Source organism: Pungitius pungitius, chromosome 15 (genome assembly GCF_949316345.1).
Source record: "Pungitius pungitius chromosome 15, fPunPun2.1, whole genome shotgun sequence".
In the NCBI taxonomy this organism is placed as follows: Eukaryota; Metazoa; Chordata; class Actinopteri; order Perciformes; family Gasterosteidae; genus Pungitius; species Pungitius pungitius.
The window spans coordinates 6,921,440-6,945,344 of record NC_084914.1 but is presented as its reverse complement, the minus strand read 5'-3'; the positions used below and the strand labels follow the sequence as shown (position 1 = coordinate 6,945,344).

At 43.4% G+C, this 23,905-nt stretch overlaps 1 protein-coding gene across 3 annotated transcripts; it reads right to left on the bottom strand.

Annotated features, from left to right (window-relative positions):
- Positions 1-12,761: 12,761 nt before the first annotated feature.
- Positions 12,762-23,015, bottom strand: LOC119209229 (myosin light chain kinase 2, skeletal/cardiac muscle). 3 transcript variants are annotated; one of them, XM_037458380.2, is made up of 15 exons: positions 22,192-23,015; positions 19,986-20,123; positions 19,491-19,620; positions 18,891-19,269; positions 18,029-18,402; positions 17,283-17,388; positions 16,724-16,817; positions 16,246-16,355; positions 15,867-16,008; positions 15,700-15,770; positions 15,480-15,608; positions 15,253-15,405; positions 15,082-15,160; positions 14,886-14,940; positions 12,762-14,633 (listed from the first exon to the last, which is right to left on the bottom strand). In XM_037458380.2, exons 1-14 carry the CDS (start codon positions 22,720-22,722, stop codon positions 14,887-14,889), a joined length of 2,490 nt encoding a protein of 829 aa, XP_037314277.2. In that variant the 5' UTR covers positions 22,723-23,015; the 3' UTR covers positions 12,762-14,633; position 14,886. The 3 variants fall into 3 exon arrangements, with proteins under 3 accessions (XP_037314277.2, XP_037314279.2, XP_037314280.2); XM_037458382.2 differs by having other exon boundaries at positions 19,524-19,620; XM_037458383.2 differs by lacking the exon at positions 19,986-20,123.
- Between the last annotated feature and the right edge of the window lie 890 nt (positions 23,016-23,905).

Sequence of the window (23,905 nt, the reverse complement as noted above, 5' to 3'; positions counted from 1 at the left end):
CCCCTTTCAAAAGGATTTAAGGATGTTGGATGCCCTTAGCAGTGACATTAAAAGAAGAAGAAAAAAAAAGTCTGCTACTTTGCTAATCCTCCCCGAACCTCTAATATCACTACGGCGGTAAATTTATCTTGGGGGAGGAGGAATGAATGGGCCCTTTTGTTTTATTATTATTATTTCTGGCACGGAGAACCACGCACACGTCTGCGCAGCGCTGACCGAAGGTCTTTACCCAGATGGCAATGGTGCTACAACTTATTGTACAACAAACACATCTTTCAGGGTTTCCAGCTCGCACCGGCCTCATACGGGCTGGGACAGCAGCCAAACAATGCATTACCTCTCACCGCCTAACCTCCATTGCTTCCATCCCACATAGTTAGCCCTCCTCTGAACGGGAGCATCCCAAATCCTCGGGCTGATTTACCGTCCGAGGGGACGCTACGGGTTTCCTGCCCCAGAGCAGACAGAAGCAGCATTATAGGACACAGCGGGCGGAAACACCCGAACTTTGGAGAAAAGGAGGAACATTGGCGTTTATAGTGCTTATCAAATATTGCATGGACTGCGTTTGCGTGACAAATGACTGATTTTGGAGTTGAAGGCCTCGGTGGGGCCCTTGTGCGGTTCTGTAGGGTCTGTGTTCTGACAGCTGGCAGAGGGAGAAAAAAAGAAAAAATAGAAAAAGCTGGCAGAAACCCGCTCTCAACCAAAAAAAAAAAAAAAAAAAAAGCAGTCAATAACAGGAACTCAATCAAACTGCCCTGGTTTCCGGTAAGCTATGCACTCTGGACTGCCGCAAGGTCTGACAGAGGCTGGCTCGCTGAAAGACGAGTTGGCTGCAGGTTCGGCCCCCACCGCAGCACGGAGGACCCTCAGTCGGCTCCGCGCTCATTTTGTACCTCATCCGAGCGAGGTTTCGGCTTTTATTCAGCGCCGTTGAAACAAAAGCAGGCGTGAACGTGGTTTGCCAAAGAAAGTGCTGATGCGAATGAAACCCAACGATTTGGGTTCTCCTGTGCTGGCTTTTCATGAAGTGATTAAAAGTAGAACATCTGTAAGACACAAAATGCTGTATTTTGAAGGAGACAGCATTCTTGACAGATCAAGACATCCCCCCCCCCCACCTCCCCCCCTGAACTTCCTGTGTCGGTGCTACGCTGAGCTAAACCAGCTGTTTCGCTTGTAGTACAATCAAATTGGTACTGATTTTCTTTTCATGTAGGTGAATAAAACAGCAAACAAGAATATTACTCAAAGACTTTTTTCCCCATTTTTTGAAAGCTACCTGGGGTCAACAAAATCTGACTGCATGGGTAATGGCTGATGGAAGTCCCTTTTAAAGTCCAAAAATCGTGCAATTAAAAGTGGTGCTGGTTAAAAATGTGCAAAGATTAAAGCGTTAAAGGCACGATGGTGACGGCTTGAGATGGATGAGGCGGTATACGTGGCGCACAATGTCACAGCCAGTAAACCTCAAGAGTGACACGCAGAGTTGGCAGAGGCGAGCTCTCCACGCTTGGATTCCACAGGTCCTGTCATCACCTCCGCCTTGTTTAGTCTAAATGTCACTGTCTATCAGCTCAGCGTAACACATAAATATTCCTCTTTCATCCCACGGAGACAAAGGAGGAGACGGTGCAAGGAAAATCAAATCTAGACGCAAGCTAAAAGAGATATTTGGTTCAAGTTTAATGTAATTTTCTTTCTTTTCTGATTTTACCCTGAATGAGAAGCCTTTTTATTTGGACCGGTGGATCAACAAATAAACCAAATGTTTCATATCTAACTTTCAAATTGCATTTCTGGTCTGCAGAGGGAATTGGAAGATAAATGCTAAAACGCTTATTTTATTTTACACTATATTAACTGTGTCTGTGATACGAAAACAGTTTTGAAAACCAGCATCTTATTATACATTCGTTGTGATCTTCACCATTTTTTTCCTGTTCCAAAGAAGTTGTTTATATTATTGCTTCGCACCATGTATGGCCTTTCATGTGGCGATCAGTGCAGTGACAATAAGTTTTTACCTTTTTGAATGATGGCCAAAATGACAAAACGATGACCCAAATTGGACATGAGAAGATGTTCCTTCTTGGTCATCATGGCAGCCAGCAGCTCAGTAAGGCCCTGAAGCTGCAGCGCGGTGTTTTCCTCCAGCGCTCTCCTCATTTGGTGACACTGTTACTGTTAGAAGAAGTTAAAAGTTATAGTAACTGCTTCCAACATTTACATTTCATTTTAGTTGTTTCTATATCTGTCGGCTTGATTATACAACATATCCTTTTTTCAAACATAAAATCATTTGAACTTCTTATTTTGTCTGGTTTTATGTTATTTGAACCATATCTTATTAAAATGATTGAGATTCATTAGAAAGTCTTTAGTGAGGGATTCATTTGACCACAGACATGTAATATATGACTGTATACTTTGCTGTTGCCTTTACCCAGGTGTCCTAATGAATGCTATATGGGTTGCTTTCCTTTTGCACACGTGTTTTACTAAAGAAGAAGAACTTGATGACTCTGGAATTGAAGTCCAAAGTTGACGACTGGAGCTCCAGGGAACAGTCAGTGATATCCTGTCCCTTTTATTAAACTTCACAGGTTTAATAATGGCCCACTTGTGACATGTCATAGAGGCACCACCCTCTGGCGGGAGACTTCAACTACACGCAGGACCTCGTTTCACGGAGTCTTTCATGAACTTGTCTCAGATGATTCCTGCTTCTTCAGCCCTGCACAACAAAAGAAAGCTATATATTCAAGGCGGGCCACACACCATCACCTTCAGCCTACTCACACGGACCACCATCATCTATCTCCCCACTTTCTCACACTCCTTCTTGCCCTGCCATGTTTAGAGCCAAAGCTTGGGACTAATTGAATAAGCAGCGACCCTGCGGACCGCCTCTCTGAGGGATTAGGATATGATCTCGAAAGAGCGCTCCTCCGAGGGCAAACACAGCCAATTTAGAGCCATTTCATGCTCTGCACTCCAGCGCACGAGAGGCCGGCATGAAGGCCACACACACGCACACGCGCACACACACACACACACACACACGAGAGAGAGAGAGAAAAGTAATTCATGGCCTCTCAAATCAAGCATGCTTCAAATTCTGTTCTTTCTCTTATGAAACACAGCTGTTTTCTTTTTGTTCCGCCGAATAGGACATTAATTATATTCCACATGTTCATATGATAGCAGTTAAACGTAGAGTAATTATTACAAAAAAACATCTCATATCAGAGTTTGAGGAAAAATAGACCCCTCCATTGATTTTGCCCCACTGGTTCGACCCCCCGGCTCTGTTTTAGCAAATGAATTGTGTTAATCCTGTGTTTAATGACGCATGCTTCCACTATGTTTATTTAAGTTGTGGACTTTTTCTTATAATTATTTAGTTCACAGACAAGAATTCCTGGTGATCTATAGCAGTGTATGAACATTATCGTTCAAATGATTGTCCAGTTGTGTGTATAGCATTTCTGTTGTTAAGTTCCTATTATAATTCATGATAACGTCACAGAATATAGTTCTTTCATCTGAGTTGTGACTAAATGTCCCCCTCATTACTTATCAATACATTTATTAAATGCTGTTTTTATAAATATTTATTCTTAAATATATCATAGATGCAGTTATACATTGAGAAAAGTTCTGTAATACCTCCAGACCTTATTCTTTTTACCGTGCCTGCTTTGAGGTTTTCCCTGTCTTTCTTAAAAATGAAATTCATAAACTTTCACATCACTTAAAACACCAATTCGAGGGGCTCTAGGGTTCAGAGGAAGCAACTCAAACAGTGTGTGTTTTATTACATGCCTCAGTTATCCCGGAAAGGGGAAGCACATGTCTTGGTGAAACACGATCGAATACAGATTATCTGTGGATATTTTGCTCTACTTTGACCCTCACATAAAATGAATCATAAAAAAGTCGGTCCTAATTCAGTATACGTAATTTGTAGTTGTCTTCTTCTGAGAGCGACCATGGCAGTAGTTCATGTCTGCCTCTCTTTTTCCAGCTGCCTAATAGGACTGTGGCTTTCCCCCTGGCAGAAAGAGAAGTATGCCATTAGTTCCCCAGACCTGCCATTGCTGTCAAAATACAAGTGAGGAGGAGATCTATTAGATACCTATATTTCCTATTAGAACAGCCTCCATCTCTGCCTTTCCCCTTGGCACATTGAATAAGGAGACAAAACCCAGATGACTGGTTTTGAATCTATGAAAACATGCACTAAGTACACTGCTTTGGATGTGGATTCTAAAAGAAAATAATGAAAAGCCACTGGTGGAAAAAAAGGAAAAACCTTTCTTGGAGGACATTTAAATTGAGAAGACACAGTTCGCTGTCGTGGAGAGCTCCAATGCCGACTGCACGTCTTAGTTTTCTCTTTTTTCTTTCCCTGTTGAGTTTATCACTTTGGGTACCGTTTTGCAGAACCCTCATCAAAAGGGCACGGTTTAGCAAGAATTAAACGTTAAACTTCCTTTCTTTCCCACAAACAAAGTTAATAATTTTTCGGTGCCAGTTGCAAATCCCCCCGTGCGATCTCACCTCATCTATCTTCATGGTGAGATTCAGAAACAGTTGGGAGCCATCTATGGTATTTAGGGATTGAGTTCCACAACGAAGCGAGCCTGATTCCTTAAATAGCAGAGGGAATGGTGCAAGAAAGATTTGTAATAAAACCCTGCTCAGGTAAATTACTTTTCAACCTGTCATCACCCGCAAGGGTAATATTATTGGAAACAGGCGGTGTGTATAACATGTGGATATTGGCAACTGTTCTCATGGTCCCTTTAGATTTGGGCACCGGTGAATTCCACTCTTCTTTTTGACTTATCCTTAAACCTGGATTTGGCGGAGAATCCCTTTGCTTGATGGTTTCGGTTGATGTCTGTTTCTTTCCACTGCAAAGTATTTTTTAGCTTAGCCGTTTTGGTATTAACTTTACATTGCAATTTTTGTCATCTGTAAGTTCTCTGTTGTCTGTGTTGGAGGAAATACTAATTATAATCATTAATTCATGTTTTACTACTTTACTGGTATTGGTTGGTCATGGTAGAGATGATATTTAACAATATTATATACAGGTACATCATTCTACTTGACCCAGAATGGCAATGATTTTTTTATATTGATGTTATTTTTAACTTTAACTGACAATGGTTTTTCAAATTGAATGAACAAGCTTACGTTCACAAATGAAGTTAGATTAACAGTTAATCCCAAATGGTTAGATTTAAATAGATCAATTTTTGCGTATACAACAATGTTTTGCAGACTTTTGTACATCAACACCTTAATTTGCAGAATAACTAGTAACCATTGCAGTCCAAATAAATGTAGTGGAGAACAATAGTTTGTTTTGAAAAGTGACAAGCAAAATGCAAGGTTGCAAGGAAAATCCTTAAGAAGAGTGCATGAGTTAATGTATTTAGTAACATTGAACTGTGGTCCGGGATGAATAATTGGTGAAACCAACAAAAATGAACTTGAAATATGATGATGAACTAAAACCATGAATATTTTTTTCTTTGAATAAATCATCAAAATTTGTTAACTTTTAGTGTTAAAAAAATCCTTTTTTTTTTCTTTGTCTGACCAAAGCCTTATCCGAAAAGCTGAGTCTCAGGGCGGTCCACTGTTTGTGTGAGCTCTGAGTCGGCAGGCTTTACAGGCTTTCCTCTTCCCCGGGCCGGGCGCGGAGGCCGCTGACTCGACATTCTCATCCCTCCATCCCTCTTCCTCCACCCCTCCATTCCCCCGGTGTCCTGTTTACTCTGCAGCCCTGCGGCGGTGCCACCTCGGAGACACTCCAGACCACCAAGGTCCTGGCGACCGCCTGGTATTGGCAGCGCACGGCCCTCACCATGGCAACGACTGCGAGAGGTGCCAGAGTGGGTGGAGGAGTGGTGCTGACGGTGTCTTGGTGGTGGGGATTTTATTTTGTGCTGTGGACGAGTGCGAGTGGGGTGACGGTGTGATTACACGTGACCAGGCGTTGGTTATCAAAATGCAAGGGGATGCTGTTGCACTGCGTGATCAGGTGACCTCTTATTCGGCTCCTCTATGGAAGAACAACATTAAACCCTCGTCAAAGAAGGATCTTACTGTGCGCGTGGTGAAAACTTGAGATATTGAACCTCTCGGTAACACAGACATTAAATAACAACACTTTTGCTGTTACATTCTGGTTGGCAGGAATGCTTCATTCCATCTTACTTAAATTTCCTCAATAGCTATGAAGATTATGGGAGATTTCTAACATTGAGAAAAGTTGGCCTAATAATGTTCTGGGATTCTTTCCAGAGCCCCATCGCCCTCTGCTGGAAGCAGCCTGTACTGTTCTACTTTCCTCAAGTCAGCAACACTGTGGTGCTTTTTGCGCAGAACTGCTGCCTACCGCAAAAGCAACAGCAGCTCCAACACAACATCTATTTTTCGCCCGGGTGGTCTCCTTCACATTGTTGAACTCAGTGACAGCCGCCTCTTGTAAATGTAAGAAAGCACTGGTCCAATTTTGAGTAGTAAAAAGAGTTCTGCTTAGGTCAGTCTGTCAGCAACCCATCAGAGCAAGCAGCATCGGCCAAGCAGCGCATGCAGCCATTGAAGTTTTTTTTTTTTCTTTCCTCAAAATGCTCACTGGCAGGACGTTGTATTCTCCATGAGAAGGCTGTCACTGTGGAATGATGGAGGGAGTTAAGGGGATATTGGTTTCTGTTTTGGAAGTGTTGCATATGAAGTGTTCAAAGGTCATTTTGGGGGGGGCGGGGGGGGGGGGGGGGCAGACATCCAGACGAGCATTGAGAGAGGCTGCTGGAGAACAAGGGCATCCAGGTGTTTGAACATTAGCCTCAACGTGGAACCATTTGGCGCTCATTTTCGGCAGTTTTTGGAAAGTGTGTTCCCGCTCCCATTCAATCAGCAGTGTTTTCCCCATGCTGATGTGTGCCGATGTGTGCCGATGTGTGCCGATGTGTGCCGATGTGTGCCGATGTGTGCCGATGTGTGCTGATGTGTGCCGATGTGAGCTGTGCGGCCTGCAGGTTGTGATGGCCTCTCTCCAACTTCAGGGAGAAGGGAAGGGAGACTGCCGAGACAGCACGTAAAGGGGAAGGGTGAGGCTCAGAAAGGGCCATGATGTAGCAAATCGTGTTTGTGTACTTTTTATAAGGACATAGTACCCAACTTAAACCTTTCTGAAGGGGGTCTCCATTCAAATTGATTGCTTAATTGTTATCAGTTAAAAGCCTTGTATTCCCCAATGAGCCATCCCCCAAGAAATAGAGGTTTATGGTTCAGAATTCTATGCCTGGAGAGGGGGCCGCAACAAAAATAGGTTTTCTAACTTTTAGCAGAAAAACAAAACAAAATGAAAGACAGCTTTCAAGTCTCCACAAAAACTCTCAAACTGAAACAAAACCTGGAACACCGAAGGAAAAGATTGACTCCAAAGTGTTTGCATAGGGTCTTCAAGATTTTGACAGCCACAGGATATGTGTGGGCCATTGTTAGTCACCCTGAGTGCTACCTCAGTGGTACAACTTCCTCCTCCCAGCGACCTCCCTGTGCCAGCAGACACACACAAAACGAAACACACACATCTATCGCGACCACGCACATTTCTGTTGTGTGTGATTTATCTTAAAACTTGACTTAAATTTCCATATTTTTGTCTTACTAAAATGTTAGACATTACTTTTATTTAGTGACTGTATTCTCTGAAATTTAAGATGAAGATTTTTTTTGGGGGGGGGGGGTGGGGTTCATTTACATTTTTTTATTACAATCCCAATACTATCCAAATTCCTTATAATTCAGCTTCTTTTTGTCTGGTTCACCCAAAATAAATAAGTAAATAAATCATTGAAAATATGAAAGAAGTAAAAGTGAACTGAGATGGATACCGCCCTGGAAATGTATGAGCAGTATTTTATTTCAATTTAGTCATTGGATTATATCCATTGTAAAAAGTAGTACTGCTGTGCTTTCTATTAATTTGTAGAATATGTCGCTTTAGATCTGTAAAATACTATAATAAAGATTTGCAAAAGCACTGGACACCAACTCTCTTTTTTTAAGGGATTTTAGCTCCAACCTCCTCATTTGACAGAATATCAAGGATTTGGACAGGTCTTCAGCATTGTAACAATAATTACATATAAATACTTTATTTCTGGATTTAACTGTTAAAATATAACGATGTCACCAAATCCTCTACCAGTAAGAGCATGAACATCATCCAAAACGCCTCTGAATAGACACAGACGCAGTAAATCTTCTCGCCTGCCACACAGCACATAAAATGCCTGCCTCAAAATGGGCTCTTTGTGTGGTCAAGTGAATACGGCCTGAAGAGTGGACCGCAGCACTGTGACTCTTTTCCTGTTTCCTCTGTCTAAAAGCGGACTGGACTGAAATGGAGACAGCCCCCCCCCCCCCCTCCCGCCCCAAAAACTACTAAAAACCAAGAACAAACCAGCGATGCATTCTAAGCCATAATGTGGTCAGATGATTGATTCCCTTCAATGTTTTAATTTACATGATCAAAATAGCAAAGGACGTTTATATTGTTCCACCGGCTGATGCAGACTACTTTGCTGTTACCTGGCGTTTCTCACTATGAGTGCTGTTGCACCTCTTTTCCTCGCCGTGCTGATGCAAGCGATAACGAGATACAGGTCCCCGTGACAGAGATCCTCACATCTTCCGCATCACCTCGCTCTGACCCTGGTTTCTCATTTTCAGGGTTGTGTCATGCATGGAATCCTCCCCTCCGAGTCTCAAGCTCCATCGTGGGAAACATTTCACACTACAATAGCAGCAGCCGTACGGGTTGCCATTTGGATGCCTCGTGCCGTGTTTTTTTTGGCCGTTGGAGCTGTTTTTTGGGAGTCCGACCGAGAACGAGCTGAAGGGTCCTTTCCCCCCTCAGTCAGTACGGTCCCTGCCGCAGAGAGAGAGAGAGAGAGAGAGAGAGAGAGAGACCAGGGCTCAGCTCATCGATCACTGTGCATCAGGAGGGAGGACAGGCGCTTTGGGTGGGATGGGAGAACATAACAGAGACATGTACATGTGTGTGGATGGGTGTGAAGCTCATGTATGTCTAGTATTTGCACCGTAACTTATGTGTGTGTGTGTGTGTGTGTGTGTGTGTGTGCGTGTGTGTGTGTGCGTGTGTGTGTGTGTGTGTGTCGACGAGTATATAATGGAGGTTCCAGTAAAACACGAGCGGGGTGTGTTGCAGGCGGGATAAGATGTTTTCATGGGTAACCCCGGGTCAGGGGGGGGGGGGGGTTCGTTTGTCCGTATGGAAAGTGATAAAACGCGCACACAAGCAGCACGCGCTCGCACACCCACGCTCGCATGTACACACGACAACGGAGAGCGTGCTCCATCGACAACAAGGCGCTTGGCTCCGTTTAGTTCCCTCTGCAAAGACTCCTCAGCTGGAGCCGAAGGGCAAGAGAGAGAAACACGTACACACTCAGGGGGGTGGGGGGGGGGGCGGGTGTTGATGGATTAAGGCTCTCTCGGCCACGGAGCCCCTCTCAGCGGGGCTGGCAGACTGAACAGAGACCCCGTGCGGAACGAGGGGGGAGCCAGAGGGACGAATAAATACAGAGCTGATGGAGAGGGCCGCATGTGGGACCCGCCTGACCGGCAGCAGGGCCCAACCCTGGAGGTGATGTGGAGCCGAGCACATGACCCAACAGCAGGAAAGCTCCAGGATCATTAAAGGCGTCAGCGTGGCCATTTGATCGGTGTTGAAACCAACGACTGAAAACACCTGACACAGCAAGCTGCTGTGCCCCCCCCCCCCAACCCCACCCCCCGTCTGGAAATCTATCTGCGCGATTGGTGGGAGACGGCTGTTTTCATTTCAAAAGTCATGTTGTAGTGTTGCTGACAAAAAAAGAAAGTTCACAGAGTAAGAGTATCAAGCCCGTCCACTTCGAGCTCCTGAAGGTTGCATTTTGCAAAATGAAAACCTCACAAGATCGTGATGGAGATTGTGAGCAAAACATTTCCTATTCACATATCCAGGGGATACGGAGCAATATTGACAGGTTGTGTTTGCATCCATTTGACACAAATATGTCCAATATTAAATCAGCTTTGCTTTAGGTCTCTGCGAGGGAAATATTTGGCTGAGGAATTATCCACTATATTCAGCCGCCATCCGTGGAATGACCATTTCACCAGGGAAACAATGTGATGTTGTGCATGGACACAAAAGTACTTTGACTTCCTTCTCTGCTCAGGCAGACGTTACTCCACCGTATGTTTGCATTCATGGCAAAAGGTTTTATATCAATGCTCTGAATAGCATACTACTTCAAGACTAGTTTTGTTTAACTGCTGCCTCAACATCAGGATAGGTTTAGGATGACAACTTACCGATCCCATAATCAGTGGGATAGTTGGATAATTTACTATTCTTACTGGTAAAAGAAACAAAACATATTGGTGTTAAGAACAAATCAGTCGTCCTGCAGGTCTCCAGCAGTGGACGTGACGACGCGTGTCCTGCCATTTACTGGTCTTGGATGTGGACTGTTTGCCCCCTTCACAAATCAGAACCACCTGCACTGGACCCTGAGAACTGGCTGATCTTCTGTCCGGACCTCCTTGGAGAGAGAGAGAGAGGGAGAGAGAGAGAGAGAGACTTTTGTTTGGACAAACGTCAGGGCCAGCTCCGGGGCTCTTACATGAAACAAAGAGGGGAGCGAGGAATCTTAGGCCTTCACGTAGCCTCCTGCAACCCCCGGGCCCCGTCACCTCCCTTCTGGGCAGGGCCCCAATATCTTTTAATTACTTACAGGAAACTCCTGTTACAAAGGACACTCTCTTAGACGATCTGCAGGGAGGCTGCGAGGAGTTCTGGGGTCACCCTCCTCTCTTCTCTCTCCGTGTCCTCTAAGTGTGTGTGTGTGTGTGTGTGTGTGTGGGCGGTAGGTGTATCCACTAACAAACTGGAGAGCATGCCACCCAGACACTCAGGTCACTGCTGACAGCCCACGGTCCCAAGGCCAAGATGTCACCTGGTCTGTGAACGCGACCCCCGTTTAACACACACACACACACACACACACACACACGTCGAAAAAACAAAACAATCAGCGACAACATTTTCAAAGAATTACAATACTGGTCAATATCGGTAATATTTCCCATTGGAGTACAAAGCTTTTTTTCATGCGCAGCTTCTTAGCTCCGGTGGTCTCTAACTGACAAGGACCCAGGCACTATTTGTTATCTTTAGGCCCAATAAGTCCATCTGGTTTTGGTTTGGCTCCTCTAGATCGCCCCTGGAGATATGGATGGAGGGGACTTAAGGGTGAGGAGGGGCAGTCCGAGGAGGCTTTTTTCTTCTCTTAAATTTTATTTCTCACCATTCCAACATGGGCCTTGGACCATGGATAGAGCGATAGCTCCAACCCTCAGGCTCCTGAAAGCTATATGCAAAAAGAAATAAAAAAAATAAGAAAGAGAATAAGAAATACTTGGAAGAAATCAGAATCAGCTGTTTTTCCAAATGACCTGAATGTTCGGTGTAATGGCTATTAACTTTCTCTCTCTCTCTCTCTCTAGCGGAATGTATGAACTCTCTGTGAACCCCTCCGGATCTGGAACAGTTAGTTTGTCCAATGGCATGATGTGCAACAACAAATAAATAACGAGCTAAACAAAGCTGTGGGCCGTTAATAGTAAAAAAAGGGTGGAAAGTATTCAGAATACACGTTTAGGGTGTAACGAAAAAATGTTTGATGGATATTTGCTTCTCCAGGAGTAATGTTATCTCAGTCTATTTAGTGTTGATGGTCGTACATGTACAGTACAACCATCAAAAGATGGGTCTATGCAGCTATTTAGCTGAGTGGATGTACATGTCTGTTAATCTCCATAAGTGAACTTTTGTCCCTTTTTTTACACTATAAATATCTCAGGAATTCTGTTTTTTTCCTATTTTTAAGTTAACCAAAAATGCAATGCAAAAAAACAAAAGAAAATGTATATTTTGGTTACTTAGGTTTTTTTTGTTGTTGTTGTTGGCTTAATACCTGATTCTCTGAAAACATTCCTGTGGTGGTTTTTCAAATTTAGCTGGAAATCTCTCCTCTTGTTCACTTTGTAGCAATACGACCCACAAAGGGAGCTCAAGTAGATTTCAGGTTTTCATAAAGCTGTCTCTCTCATACATCTTGTCACTGTCCAGTGCATGTTCTATAAATGAGAATCGAATGAAAATGAAAATAACCCCAAAACTGTGAATTATTTTGTTGGACCGTACAATTGTATGGGCCTCACGCTCTCCAAACTACTGGATGTAAAATGGCTCAACTACTGGGTTTCTATGCTTCTTGGTGGTACAGTTTGCTTTTCTGGTATTTCTGTACAATTAAATACCTGTTTCCCGTCTGCGATTATCCTTGACTAACCCTGCGGGTTCTGTAAAATAAGACCCAACTGTCTTTAAAAAGATAGAGGGAGCTGAAATTTGAGGTTTACTTTGTGGAAATGCTCCTCACAAATTCCCTCGCTGTCAATCTTTTTCATTGTCAGCGTCTCGGTCCGTCCCGTAACTGGTATAAAAAGCTGATAACCTTTTTCCCATATGTCTGAGTCAAAAGCCCCATTCCCCTACATCATCATCATCATCATCATCCTCCTCCTCCTCCTCATCCCATGCGGCGTATTTACTCAGGGAAAAAAAACATATTACACTCAGAGGCTCCCTCAGATGCTGTTTATTAGGCTCCTTGAATAAGCTGTACTTTCATCCTCAGAGGGCGTTTGTGTATTTAAGGGTTAAAACGTTCCAGAAAACAAAGAGAAAAAATGCTTCAGGAACAGTGTGTTCTCCTCTTAGTCAAAGTTTAACAACGCTTCTTTGAACTAAAGATATGAGATGACGCGGAATCGTGAAGTTTCTTAAAGAAATCCTGTAAAACCACCTCAGTTGTGTATCTGTGACAATTTGAAATCGCTACCTATTCACAAGCAGTATCCCGTTTAACTATGATAAAATACATGTCAAACTCCTCTTTACTTTTGTGCATTAAAAATGAAAACCATAATCTTTCTCCTAGGAAGGGTCAAAATCTGTGAAGTATATTGGATACTGCAAAAAAAAAGCGTTTCATGCATACATTTTACTTCTCCATACAAAAGCACATGGTTTTTACCAAGGGCTTTAGTTTCTCAGCACAGTGTGAATTCACAATTATCTTCATCGACACATGAAGTGTATGACATCAAGCTTCAAACAACGGTAACAAAAGGAAAGCCACTACCCTTTGCTGCATTATTACAGTTTAATGGATGTGTACACACGTCACTAATGCATGCTGCAGTTTAAATGGTTAACTCTGCGAGGACAACCTCTTTCACTAGCACAACTAGTTCAACATCAAATAAAGTAACATTCACAATGTAAAATTCAATGAATGTAGTTCAAACAACAGTTCATCAACTTAAGCCACATTAAGCAGGTAGTGTATTACTTTCCGTTAATGAACCTTCACAGAAGGCATGAACATTTCGATTTGTGAAAAGGCGTCTTCAGAATATGCAACTAGAGTGAAAAAGAAGTTTAAAAAAGTTATACGTCCAAGTTTCTAGCTCGAGCTTCAATAATAGCTGCTAAAAACCCACTGACACATGCAATTAAGATCTACAATTGTGCACTAGGCTGATAAGACCTTCACTGTTTTGGTTGGTTTTGAAGTCAAAATATTTTTCCTTCGTAAACAGCTGGACAAAGCAAAGAAGAAAATGTGGGTGGATCTGACCACACAAGCCTTTTCTAAGGAACTAAGGTAGCTTCATGTATGACCTATGTCTAAATAAATAACATTATAAAGTGCACATGCTACAGCTCATGACACCAACTGCACAAATCCCATTCTGTCCAAACATACAATACACATCCAGCAATTTAATGGAGTCCATTCCCTTAAATATGTGAAATTGAATAGTATTTTAAAACCACAGATAAGCATTTACTTACAGCCCGATAATAATCATTATTAGATAATAACAGGATGGATGAATGCAACACATATTAATTCAGTCAAGTGATACACATCATGCTGTGACCTTTAAACAAAAGCAATGAACAATGACAGCACAGTGTATTTGGTTATAAGTGGATATTTCAAAAAGAAGCAGATAGTACAATGTAGACCTCAACTTTCAAGGCAAAGTTGCGACACCCGATCAAACTGTTATGTGGTAATACTAAATGAGTCGCTTGGACTGGGACATTAGACCCATTTCAAAATACTACACACGAGGTAACAAATAACGAACACAAACAACCGGAGAAGGAGACCATTATCAATAATAGTAATGTTATTTTTACTTACTTTTGAATTGTTCATTACTGAAGTCTAATTTAATCCCAACTAAACTAAAGTGCTTTTAACTGCCTGTTGTTTTTGTATATATCGCTGACATAAACACAACAACAGTGGATCAGGACAGGGTTTGTGGGGTATCTTGAATTTTAGCCCATTTCACAGGTGCATGGACTGAAGATTAAGGTCATTTGCGTGGACGTGAAGGTTGGTCCAAGTGGCCACGGCTGAAGCCGTCTCATCTTTGTAGCCCTGAAAAAAGACAGTTTAAATGGGATGATTAAGTCGCAATGTGTGTGTGTGTGTTTTATATATATATATACAGTATACTGTATATGGCAAGTACTAAGTTTCTTGAGACATGTCTCCATCTTGTGGATGTTTTGGGTGCATTCATATTTAGGCTCATTTAAAGTATTGATCTCTTTTTGCAAGAAATATGAAATTGAGCAGCTCAAACAGAATGACTACACATTATCTCAAGCTAAAATAAGAGGCACCAACCTCAACTATCAGAAGTAGGCACACACGATGAACGCCGTGATCTGCACATCGTTTTCTGTGAAATAAAGCAAAGAAAATGACCTGACAACTGAAGCTTCACCACATTCAAACACACTTTTAAAGAAACAATCAATTGATTGAATTTGAACCTGTGTAGTTTTTTTTCTTAGTTTCGCACCGTGAATGTGAACCCTACCTTTGTATGAAGCCGATGATGAAGGACCGGGCTGCACAGCCAAGGATGTCTCAAGGCCTCGGATGCCCCTATCCTCCAACTGATGACACACACACACACACACACAATGTACTCTGCTGAAGACCACCACACAGCAACACACAGAGTGAAGTGTGTGAAAGCGACGTGCACCTTTTATTCACAATGAGCAGTCTGGAGATGAAGTCCTTGGCTTCTTCAGACGTGTCCGTAAACTCTTGCTCCTCAAAGTTCCACTTGCAGGCCAAGATGTTGTTCAGAGTCTCGTTGTCATCGTCGCCGAGGAAGGGGCATAGGCCGCTCAGACTGAGAGGGAGAGGTAGAGGGTCGGTCTTCGGGCATCCGTTTGTGTGTTCGCACGCGTTTGTGCGATTACTTACAGCATGTAGGTGATGACGCCGAGGCTCCACATGTCTGTGTTGAACGACACAAAGTCGTAGTTGATGACTTCGGGAGCGAGAAACTCTGGAGTGCCAAAGTTCACCCGCAGCTTCTCTCGCGGTTTGTATCTATGTCGGGGAACAGGGCACAAATGCATTTTGTTTTATTGAAGCGATTGTAAAAACTGTCAACAAAATAGAAGCAAATGCTGGTACTTACATCCTAGCGAGACCAAAGTCGATGATTTTGATCTTATTTGTGACTCTGCTCACACACAGAATGTTTTCTGGCTGAAATGTTAACAATTGATGGAGTATTGGAATTAGTTTACATCGTCTTTTTTCTTCTTCAAATAATACCGCAATGAATCTGAATGACTTTGTTACCTTCAAATCCAAGTGCAGGATGTACATTTTGTGCATGTGTTGCAGGCCTTCACAGATCTGCCTGATGAAAAGAACAGCGTCCAGCTCCATCAACGTGTCGTTTTCATCAATGATCCTGTCAAACAGCTCCCCTCCACCAACGCTAAGGTGCAAGACAAAGGCACAAAACACATCAATCTAACACCCACCAGTAGGAGCACATCAAATGAGGTCATTTTAGCTTAGTTATCCACACTATCAAGGATAAAATCGTCAACAAACTTTACCACAAGTCTAAAGGGCATGAGTGAAGCAGATTAAAGTCTATAAAGGACAACAATTAGGTATACGGAGCTGAAAGAATATGTGCTGGAAATATAAAAAAAAAGAAGGAGCATACTATTCAAGTACAAGGATGATGTCATTCCTTGACTCATAAGCTGCATAGAGCTGGATCAGGCTGGCATGGTCCAGGTTATTCATGACCTGGATCTCATTCTTCACCACCTCCTACCAAAAACACAGGCGCAAACGGAAAGACAGACAGATGCAGAGGTAGACAAACAGACACAGTTGCAGACAAACACACAGACAAGCGAGCACACACACACACACACACACAGACACGGACACAATGAGAAGTGTCAGCTGTTCTCTATGATCGATGAGCTGTTCGCTATGAGACAATGCATCTTCTCTTCTAGGTCAAATATTTCTCACCTAGGTGAGAAATATCCCCTCTGCTTCTGTTCCAAGTGGCCTTGTAGTGCCTTAATGGGCACCGAAAACTGGGCCCCTTGGCTTCCATATTATGTTGTGTTTCTCTCACTATTGCATCAAAACAGGGCTAAAATAGGCATGATGACACCGAACGTTACCTTTTCTTTCATACTCCTGGCTTTGATGACCTTTGCTGCCAAAGTGAGACCAGAGGAGTTTTCAACACATTTGTGCACCTGGCCAAAACGACCCCTTGAGGACGGGGGAGAGAAGGAAAACATCATCATCTTTGTTAGTCGCTGAGTCACAGTCGGCAACGGCATCCCCTTCCGATCGCGCGTCACAGAGAGACGGTGTTTCCACGACTCATCAATAACCGTAATAAAGCGGTTTTAAGGACACCGTTTGAGCTCAATCTGTTATTTCATCAAATCTCAGCGGGGGGGTGGGGGTGGGGGGCTGTGTCTCCTCTTTGAAGACGTGGATTAACACTCAGTGATTAGCTACCAGCTGGCACCGGGATTCTGTTTCACATACCACCCGGTCCCGAGGCAAAAATAGCTGGAGTGACTCTGGAGTTATGGGGCAGAGGAGAAGGGAAGGGTTACGCAATTAGGTTGAACGGGAGCCTCGCTCCTACCGAGCCTTCGGCCCTGCGATGCATCAACCCGCCATCAGTCGCCGTCAGCTGTCAAGAGAGAAAGGAACGGTGCTCACCCGCCGAGGACCTCCTGCCAGTTGATGGTGTAGAAGTTGACGATCTGGTTGGGTTTGGCAGAAACTATCCGGTGGTTAAAAGGAGCCGCTGGAGGAGAAGAGGTGTCTGAAGAAAAAAAAAACGTATATATATATATATATATATATATATAATCTGTTTTAATAGATTGTGAGCAATGTGAGAACAGCTTAATCAACCCTAGGGAGGCATTCGGAAGGGAGCGCCCCCGACTGGAATCAAGTTAACACATTTGAAATTAACGTGCTGAGAGGAACGTCAGCTTCACGCAGAGATGTTTTCAAAATGCTTTAGCACAGCCCGTCATGTAGAGGCCACCTGCTTCACCTGCTTTACTCTACTTCATACTACTGTGCTGTACTTACCTAACCCTAACCCTTAGAGAACCAGCCAGAAAAATATTAACGTATCAGGATTTCATTTATTTATTAAAGGTGTTCATGAAAATGTTGATTTATTAATGCTGACTTTTTTAAGGATTGTGAGGAACATCCATACAGTTCCAACAATTCCAGTTCAAACGGATCATCTTGTCAGTGCTCTCTGGTGGACAAACCATGGTAACGTTGTTTTTAAATTAAAACACACCCACTTAAGCTGGTATATTTGTTGTTCTGGCGAAAAGTCATTTATAAAACAAATGTAATCTTCCATACGGATCAATATGGCTCTTAGCCATCAATTCAAATCTTCTTCCATGATATATTGTGAAGGACTCTCAACTCACCAATAAAGTACCGCTCTACCTCCCCACCATCCTCCCCTTCTGCATCCTTCTCCGCTTCCTTCTCTTTTCTCTCTCTCTCCACCCTTTGTTTCAGGTTCAACTGGAATTGAATCCCATCCGCCCTGAAGACGGCCCAGCCCTCAGACTCCAGCTTCTGCTCGTCCGCCTCGCTGTCCACCTTCATCATCTTCTTCCCCTCCTCCTCCTCCTCCTCCACCTCTTCGTCCTCCTTCACCATCACAAGGCTCTTTGTGTGTTCCTCCACGACGAAGAGTTCCTCGGTCACACTGAAGCTGCTGCTCACTGTGCAGATCTCTAATAATTGGACCTGCCCAACGTCTGGAGATGAAGGTGCATCTTTGCAGTCGTCCCTGCTGTGAGAACGAAACGTTGGTTTTGTTTGTTAGTTTTTGTCATCACTTTTTTTGCAGTTTCCAAGTACATTGTAGACGTGGCTAAGAGCCCACATTCAAAGAACACAATATAATAAAAACATCTGTAGGATCTCTGAATTAGATATCCATAAGTTATCCATAACTTTTGATAGAAGAGGCTCTATTCTCCTGAGACGCTGAGCAAGAGAACATTAATCAGGGAATAAGCTCACTGTTACTCTATTTTAAAGTTGAATCTATTCTTTTTTTCTTGATTAAACATACCTGTAAAGCATCCAAACTTTTTAAAAACTGCCAACACAATTCTCAAGAACACAACGTGAGATCGTCAAATGAAAATATATTAAATTTACTACAGCTTAGGTAAACAATTGGGATGGTTTTTTTGCAGCAAAGCACAGCGATAGTAACATTTTGAAGAAATGTATGACGGAGAATCATTCTTAGTAGGCGTGAACACAAACTACCTGGCAGCAGGCAACTGTGGGGCTTCAGCTACTTTTTCAGAAAGAGCATCTTCCTTCTTGTCCTCTTCCGCCGCCTCCTCCACGTGGAGCTTTGGTTCCTTCTCGGTTCCCTCTGCCTCGTTCACCTCGTCCCCAACCCCCTCCTCACTGACCGCCTCAACGACTTCAGGTTTGTCATCCACGGCCGCCTGCGAACCTTTTTGCAGGTCGTCCAACAAACTGCGATCGGGGGCGTCGGGTTGTTGGTCCTTTGCGGACGACGCAGCCTCCGGATCCAGATTTGCTCCGGTGAGTTGGTGACCTGATTTCTCCGTGTTCTCCCTGTTGAGTTTCTGCACCTCTTCGAAAAGCAGTATCTGCTTCTTCAGGGAGATGTTTTCTACAAGAAGTGCAAAAACAGAATTCAGATTTTGTTTCTCACATCGGGTCAAACACTGAGAAAGGTCATATGATGAATGGCTCTTTGACGTTTTGAGCTTGGTTTCTGTGTCGCAGAACAAATAAATGCTAATTTCGGCCCAGGGCTGAACATGGCAAATAATTCTTGAAGGTTTGCTATTTCTGTGACTGTTTCAAATGCATTGCAGCTCAAGCACTTACTCATTTCTCGTGAATAGAAGTTGGTCTCCGCACCTGCTGCGTCCGGAGGCTTCATCTTCTTTTCAGCTTTCAGACCCTCTGGACTCATTGGGGGCTTATCTATCCCATCTCTACCTTTGTGGTCCTTTAACTGTTTAATACAAACAGAAAACAGTCAAAAGATGATCTGAACAATTCAGTTAACCTGACATTCAATTTTTCTCATTTAAAATGTTATATATCTTATATAATTTTTTATTTTTTTTAGTTCTGCTGCCTAAAATAAAGAATCCAGCAATGTCAAACTGCACGATATACTTTAATTTAGTGTAAATAAAGTGTATGTTTTTTTCTCATAAAACAAAATCAACACACCACAGTTTGGAGGTGGCCCTGTAAACTAAAACATGTAAAACAAAGAGCCACAAAAACAAAAGCTTCCTTACATGAAGATGAATTTTAAAATAAAAGCCAAGTTCCTGTACACCTACTGACCGCAAGCACCATAAAACCTACACATTTTCCACATTTGCGAGAGGTGAGGTACAGCTTTGGTCCATGGAGCTTTATCTTGTGGGAGGTTTGTGGAGAACTGCGCTCACATGCTGGAGTTATGTCTTGATTCCCTTTACTCGCTTTACTAGAGGTAGGTTTCTAGCAAAAAAGACAAGATGGCAACGCTTAGTAGGGTTACATGATATGAGGAAGTTAGGGTAACGCACACAACATTAATCAAAAACCAAACACAATACGATTCAACAAAATGACCGCAACAGTTTGCTTTGATGAAGTGTGGGGGGGGGGGGGAGTCACACGACACAACAAATGAATCTTACATGTTACGTGAGTAAGTTAAAGAGGAATAGAAGAGATGAGCAACACCTACCCTTTTTTTCATCTTAGTTATTAGCACATTAACTGCACGTCTCCAAGGTGCTCAGCCTCTGATTGTTCGCAGCAGATGGACATTTATAGCTCATCACTTGTCGCACTCAGCGGCGGAATGCGACGCTGACCCGGAGCGGAAAATATCACAGGCGACCACGGGCTTGTTGTTCACATTTCCCCGCTGAGGAAACGCACTAAACACTCTGCGATCAGGTCAGCACGGAAAAAAAAAAAAACCTGATTCAATACTCGGGGCGTCTCACGTTTGTTTTTCCGAATGCTGTCGCGAGGTAAACAGCGTCGGGTACATTTCCAGTGTTTCCCCAGTGACAGCTGTTTGTTTTTCTTATTATGGAGAAGGCGTGAGAAGGCTGTAGTAACAGCAGTTGTCAGGTATCTCACACCTATGGAGGTGGAGGATGATGGAGCTGTGACCCGACAGGTGCTCTGATGACCACAGAAATCCCCAGAAATGTGAGTCACATAGAGGGCTGTCACAGTGGCACGCGGTCGTTAATCATCAGAATATAATCTAGCTACAGAATGAATGATCCACATATTGTATTGGCTTGAGCTTTTCATAACTTCTTTTAAAACAAAGTTTTTTAAAAAACTGACTGCACTGTTGCACCCTATGCAACACCAACAATATAACTTCAAGTGTGGGATAACCGGACATTACAACTACTCGGGTAGTTTTCTATGGTGTGTCAAGGCGTTTGACTCCAACCTTGTTGTATTCAGTAAAGCTGAATATAAAATCAAATGATTGTATGATAAAAGACACGTTTGATTCAGCCAACTCACAGCTGAAACTGAAACACTGCTGGAAGCTCTAAATCAAATGTGCTTTGACAGCACTATCAGCTGGACCAGCAATAAACTATTTTTTGGGAGCTATTTTGCACTGCAGGACGTGAGCCCAAGTCAACAGAATCGGTCGGTAGAATCGCGTGGCACACACTTTGGCAGGGCGGAAGCGTCCCTCGTTTAAGTGAGTCATGGCCGAAGAGCGGCGGGGGGGGGGGGGGGGGGGGGAGAGACTGACTCATCACAATTTGTTGACACCCGACATCTGCTCAAAGGGGTTAAATAACTTTCAGGCCACGAACACTGCCGCTCCGATCCAAAAACAGCAATTCTAAACCGGGACCCCTCAAATCCCCCCCCCCCTCCCCCGCCCCTCTCTCCCCCCGGCCTCCCCTCTCGTGCCCCGCTGGGGGGTTCCAGGGTAAGCCTCACGCCAAGGAGGCCATGTGGCACTCAGCATGGGGAGAGAGCAGTAGAAATGTCAGTTAAACTGTGCTTTCACAGCAAACTACAGGTGACGTATTTATTCTGTAGTGGCTTACGTAACGCTATACAATTAGCATAAAGTTAAAATCCACATTTGGCCAGTGTAAACAGACAGTGGCTGTTCAACCGGGCCGCATTACTCAACACACACAAGCCAAGCCCCATTCATGAGCAAAAGTTGAACAGTTGGAGTGGTCAGCTCTGCTGCTATGATCAATTTCACATATTCTGCCAAGACCAGCAATAAGAACAAGATCTTTGTGTGATCTGAGAAATCAAAGTCAGCAAGGAACACATATAGCATCTTTTGTAACACTATTACAAGACAAGATGTCCGTGGTGATGGATGGGCTGCGATAAGATGGCAGTACAAACTCAACAGTGTTGATATACACTGGTAAAAACATTAAATACCTTCATGAAGTGGGTTTTGGTTTTATCCAAAACCCACTTCATGACAGACGCGTTTTCACATTTCCAACTTGAAGGAAAAGACGTTTTTGAGTTTTGGCAAAACATTTCGGACCCTCAGTCTCACCTTGTCGAGCTTCTTGTTTATTGTGTCCGTAGACGATTTCCCCTTTATGGCCTGCTTGCCTTTGCTTTCTTTGGATTTGCAGCCCTTCCGAGCAGCAGCACCTTTAAAAATCAGCTCCATAACCCTAGAACTCTTCACCGTCTCTCCGATGAAGCTGATCACCTGCTGCATGCTGAGGACCAGCTTTTCCATCCCTTCGAGCTTCTGGGCCTGCTGCTCGGACCGCTGGTTCACCACCAACATTATGGTGCTCATCTCTTGGCATATCTCCCTCACCTCTTGCCCCATAACCTGGGTCTGGCTCACCATCTTGGGTGGAATATGGATCTCCTCCTTGTCAACCTTCAGGTTCTCCATATCCATTTCAATACCGTCAATGTCCTGAGACATCCCATCTAATCGGTTGAGGACCTTTTCTTGAATGTTGATGAGCTTGTCCATCTTGCTGCTGAGGGACTCAATCCTGTTTTGGATGAGGTCAATACTTGCACCATTGCCATCTCCTACTGTGTTCATTACCAAGGAACTCATGGCCTCCGGTGATGTAAAAGTCACGTTGAGACACCAACTCGAGACAAAAATAGGACGACTAGCGTCTGTGAAACAGACAAAAATGCTTTTTCAAAAATCGTAGCCAGCTCTATTCTTCAGTCCTCACTTTGGAGTGCAAACAAATTTAGATACAAAAATTTTTTTTAGAGATCACCATCCGACAACAATCCATATGAAGATTTCAAAAGCTTGTGTAAAGTGAGCTTAGACTGTAAGAAGCCAAAAAGACTTATCTGTTCCCGTCAAACTGTATCCCTAGCGTCTGCTTCCCTCCGCACTAGAGACGGTATTAAAAATGGAGTGAGCCGGTGTCCATAAATGTAAATGGACAGTCTACGTCAGCAGGGGTCAAGTGTTTGGGGTGGGGGTTTTGGCACAACTCGGGCTGTGGGACATTTGAGAGCCTTCAAGTGTTAAGCCAACCACCGTCACTCCACTGCTGTCAAAAGGGTTACTGTACACAGAACTTCTTCACGGGGACAATGCTCATTCAGTTTCCCTTTTATCTGATTCAAATGGCATTATCTCCCTGTGACATATGGAAACGTCTGGTCTACGTGAGTGGACAAACATATTACAGGTGCGGTTCAAAGTAAAACAAGTGATTGTATTGTCACTTATAAATAGAAGCTGTGTTGACATTCAAAGGTCTGAATTGCTGGGTTTTTTCTGCGTGGTAAAAGCTGTTCAAATCTCCTTATCATTTGAATGCGTGAAACTTGGACTGTCGGAGGAAACATAAAGGAACATGCAGCTGTTGGCTAAAGGGACCCAGAGTACAGTACGACGTTCAGCCCGTCTGCTGAAAGAAGAGATGGGTGACATGGGTGATTTATACGATGCCTCCTCACTGACAAAAACATCCACCGTAAACCTCCCTTAAGACAGTATGTGATCTATTTTAACTCGACTCTTGTAACATGACCTTAATCCATGTTCCCTTTAACTCAAAATATGATGTCTGACTTATTCTCATAACAGCATGTGTTTAAGTCAACAGGCAGGGTTGCACAGATATTAAATTCCTAGGCAAACACTGAACGCCTGCTATTGTCAAAATTATTTAAATATCTAAAATTTAAAATGCACTTGCGGGTTGTTCGGTGAAACTGTTTCTGGAAACTGTTTCCAGACGACACAAACTGATTTTATTACCACAAAT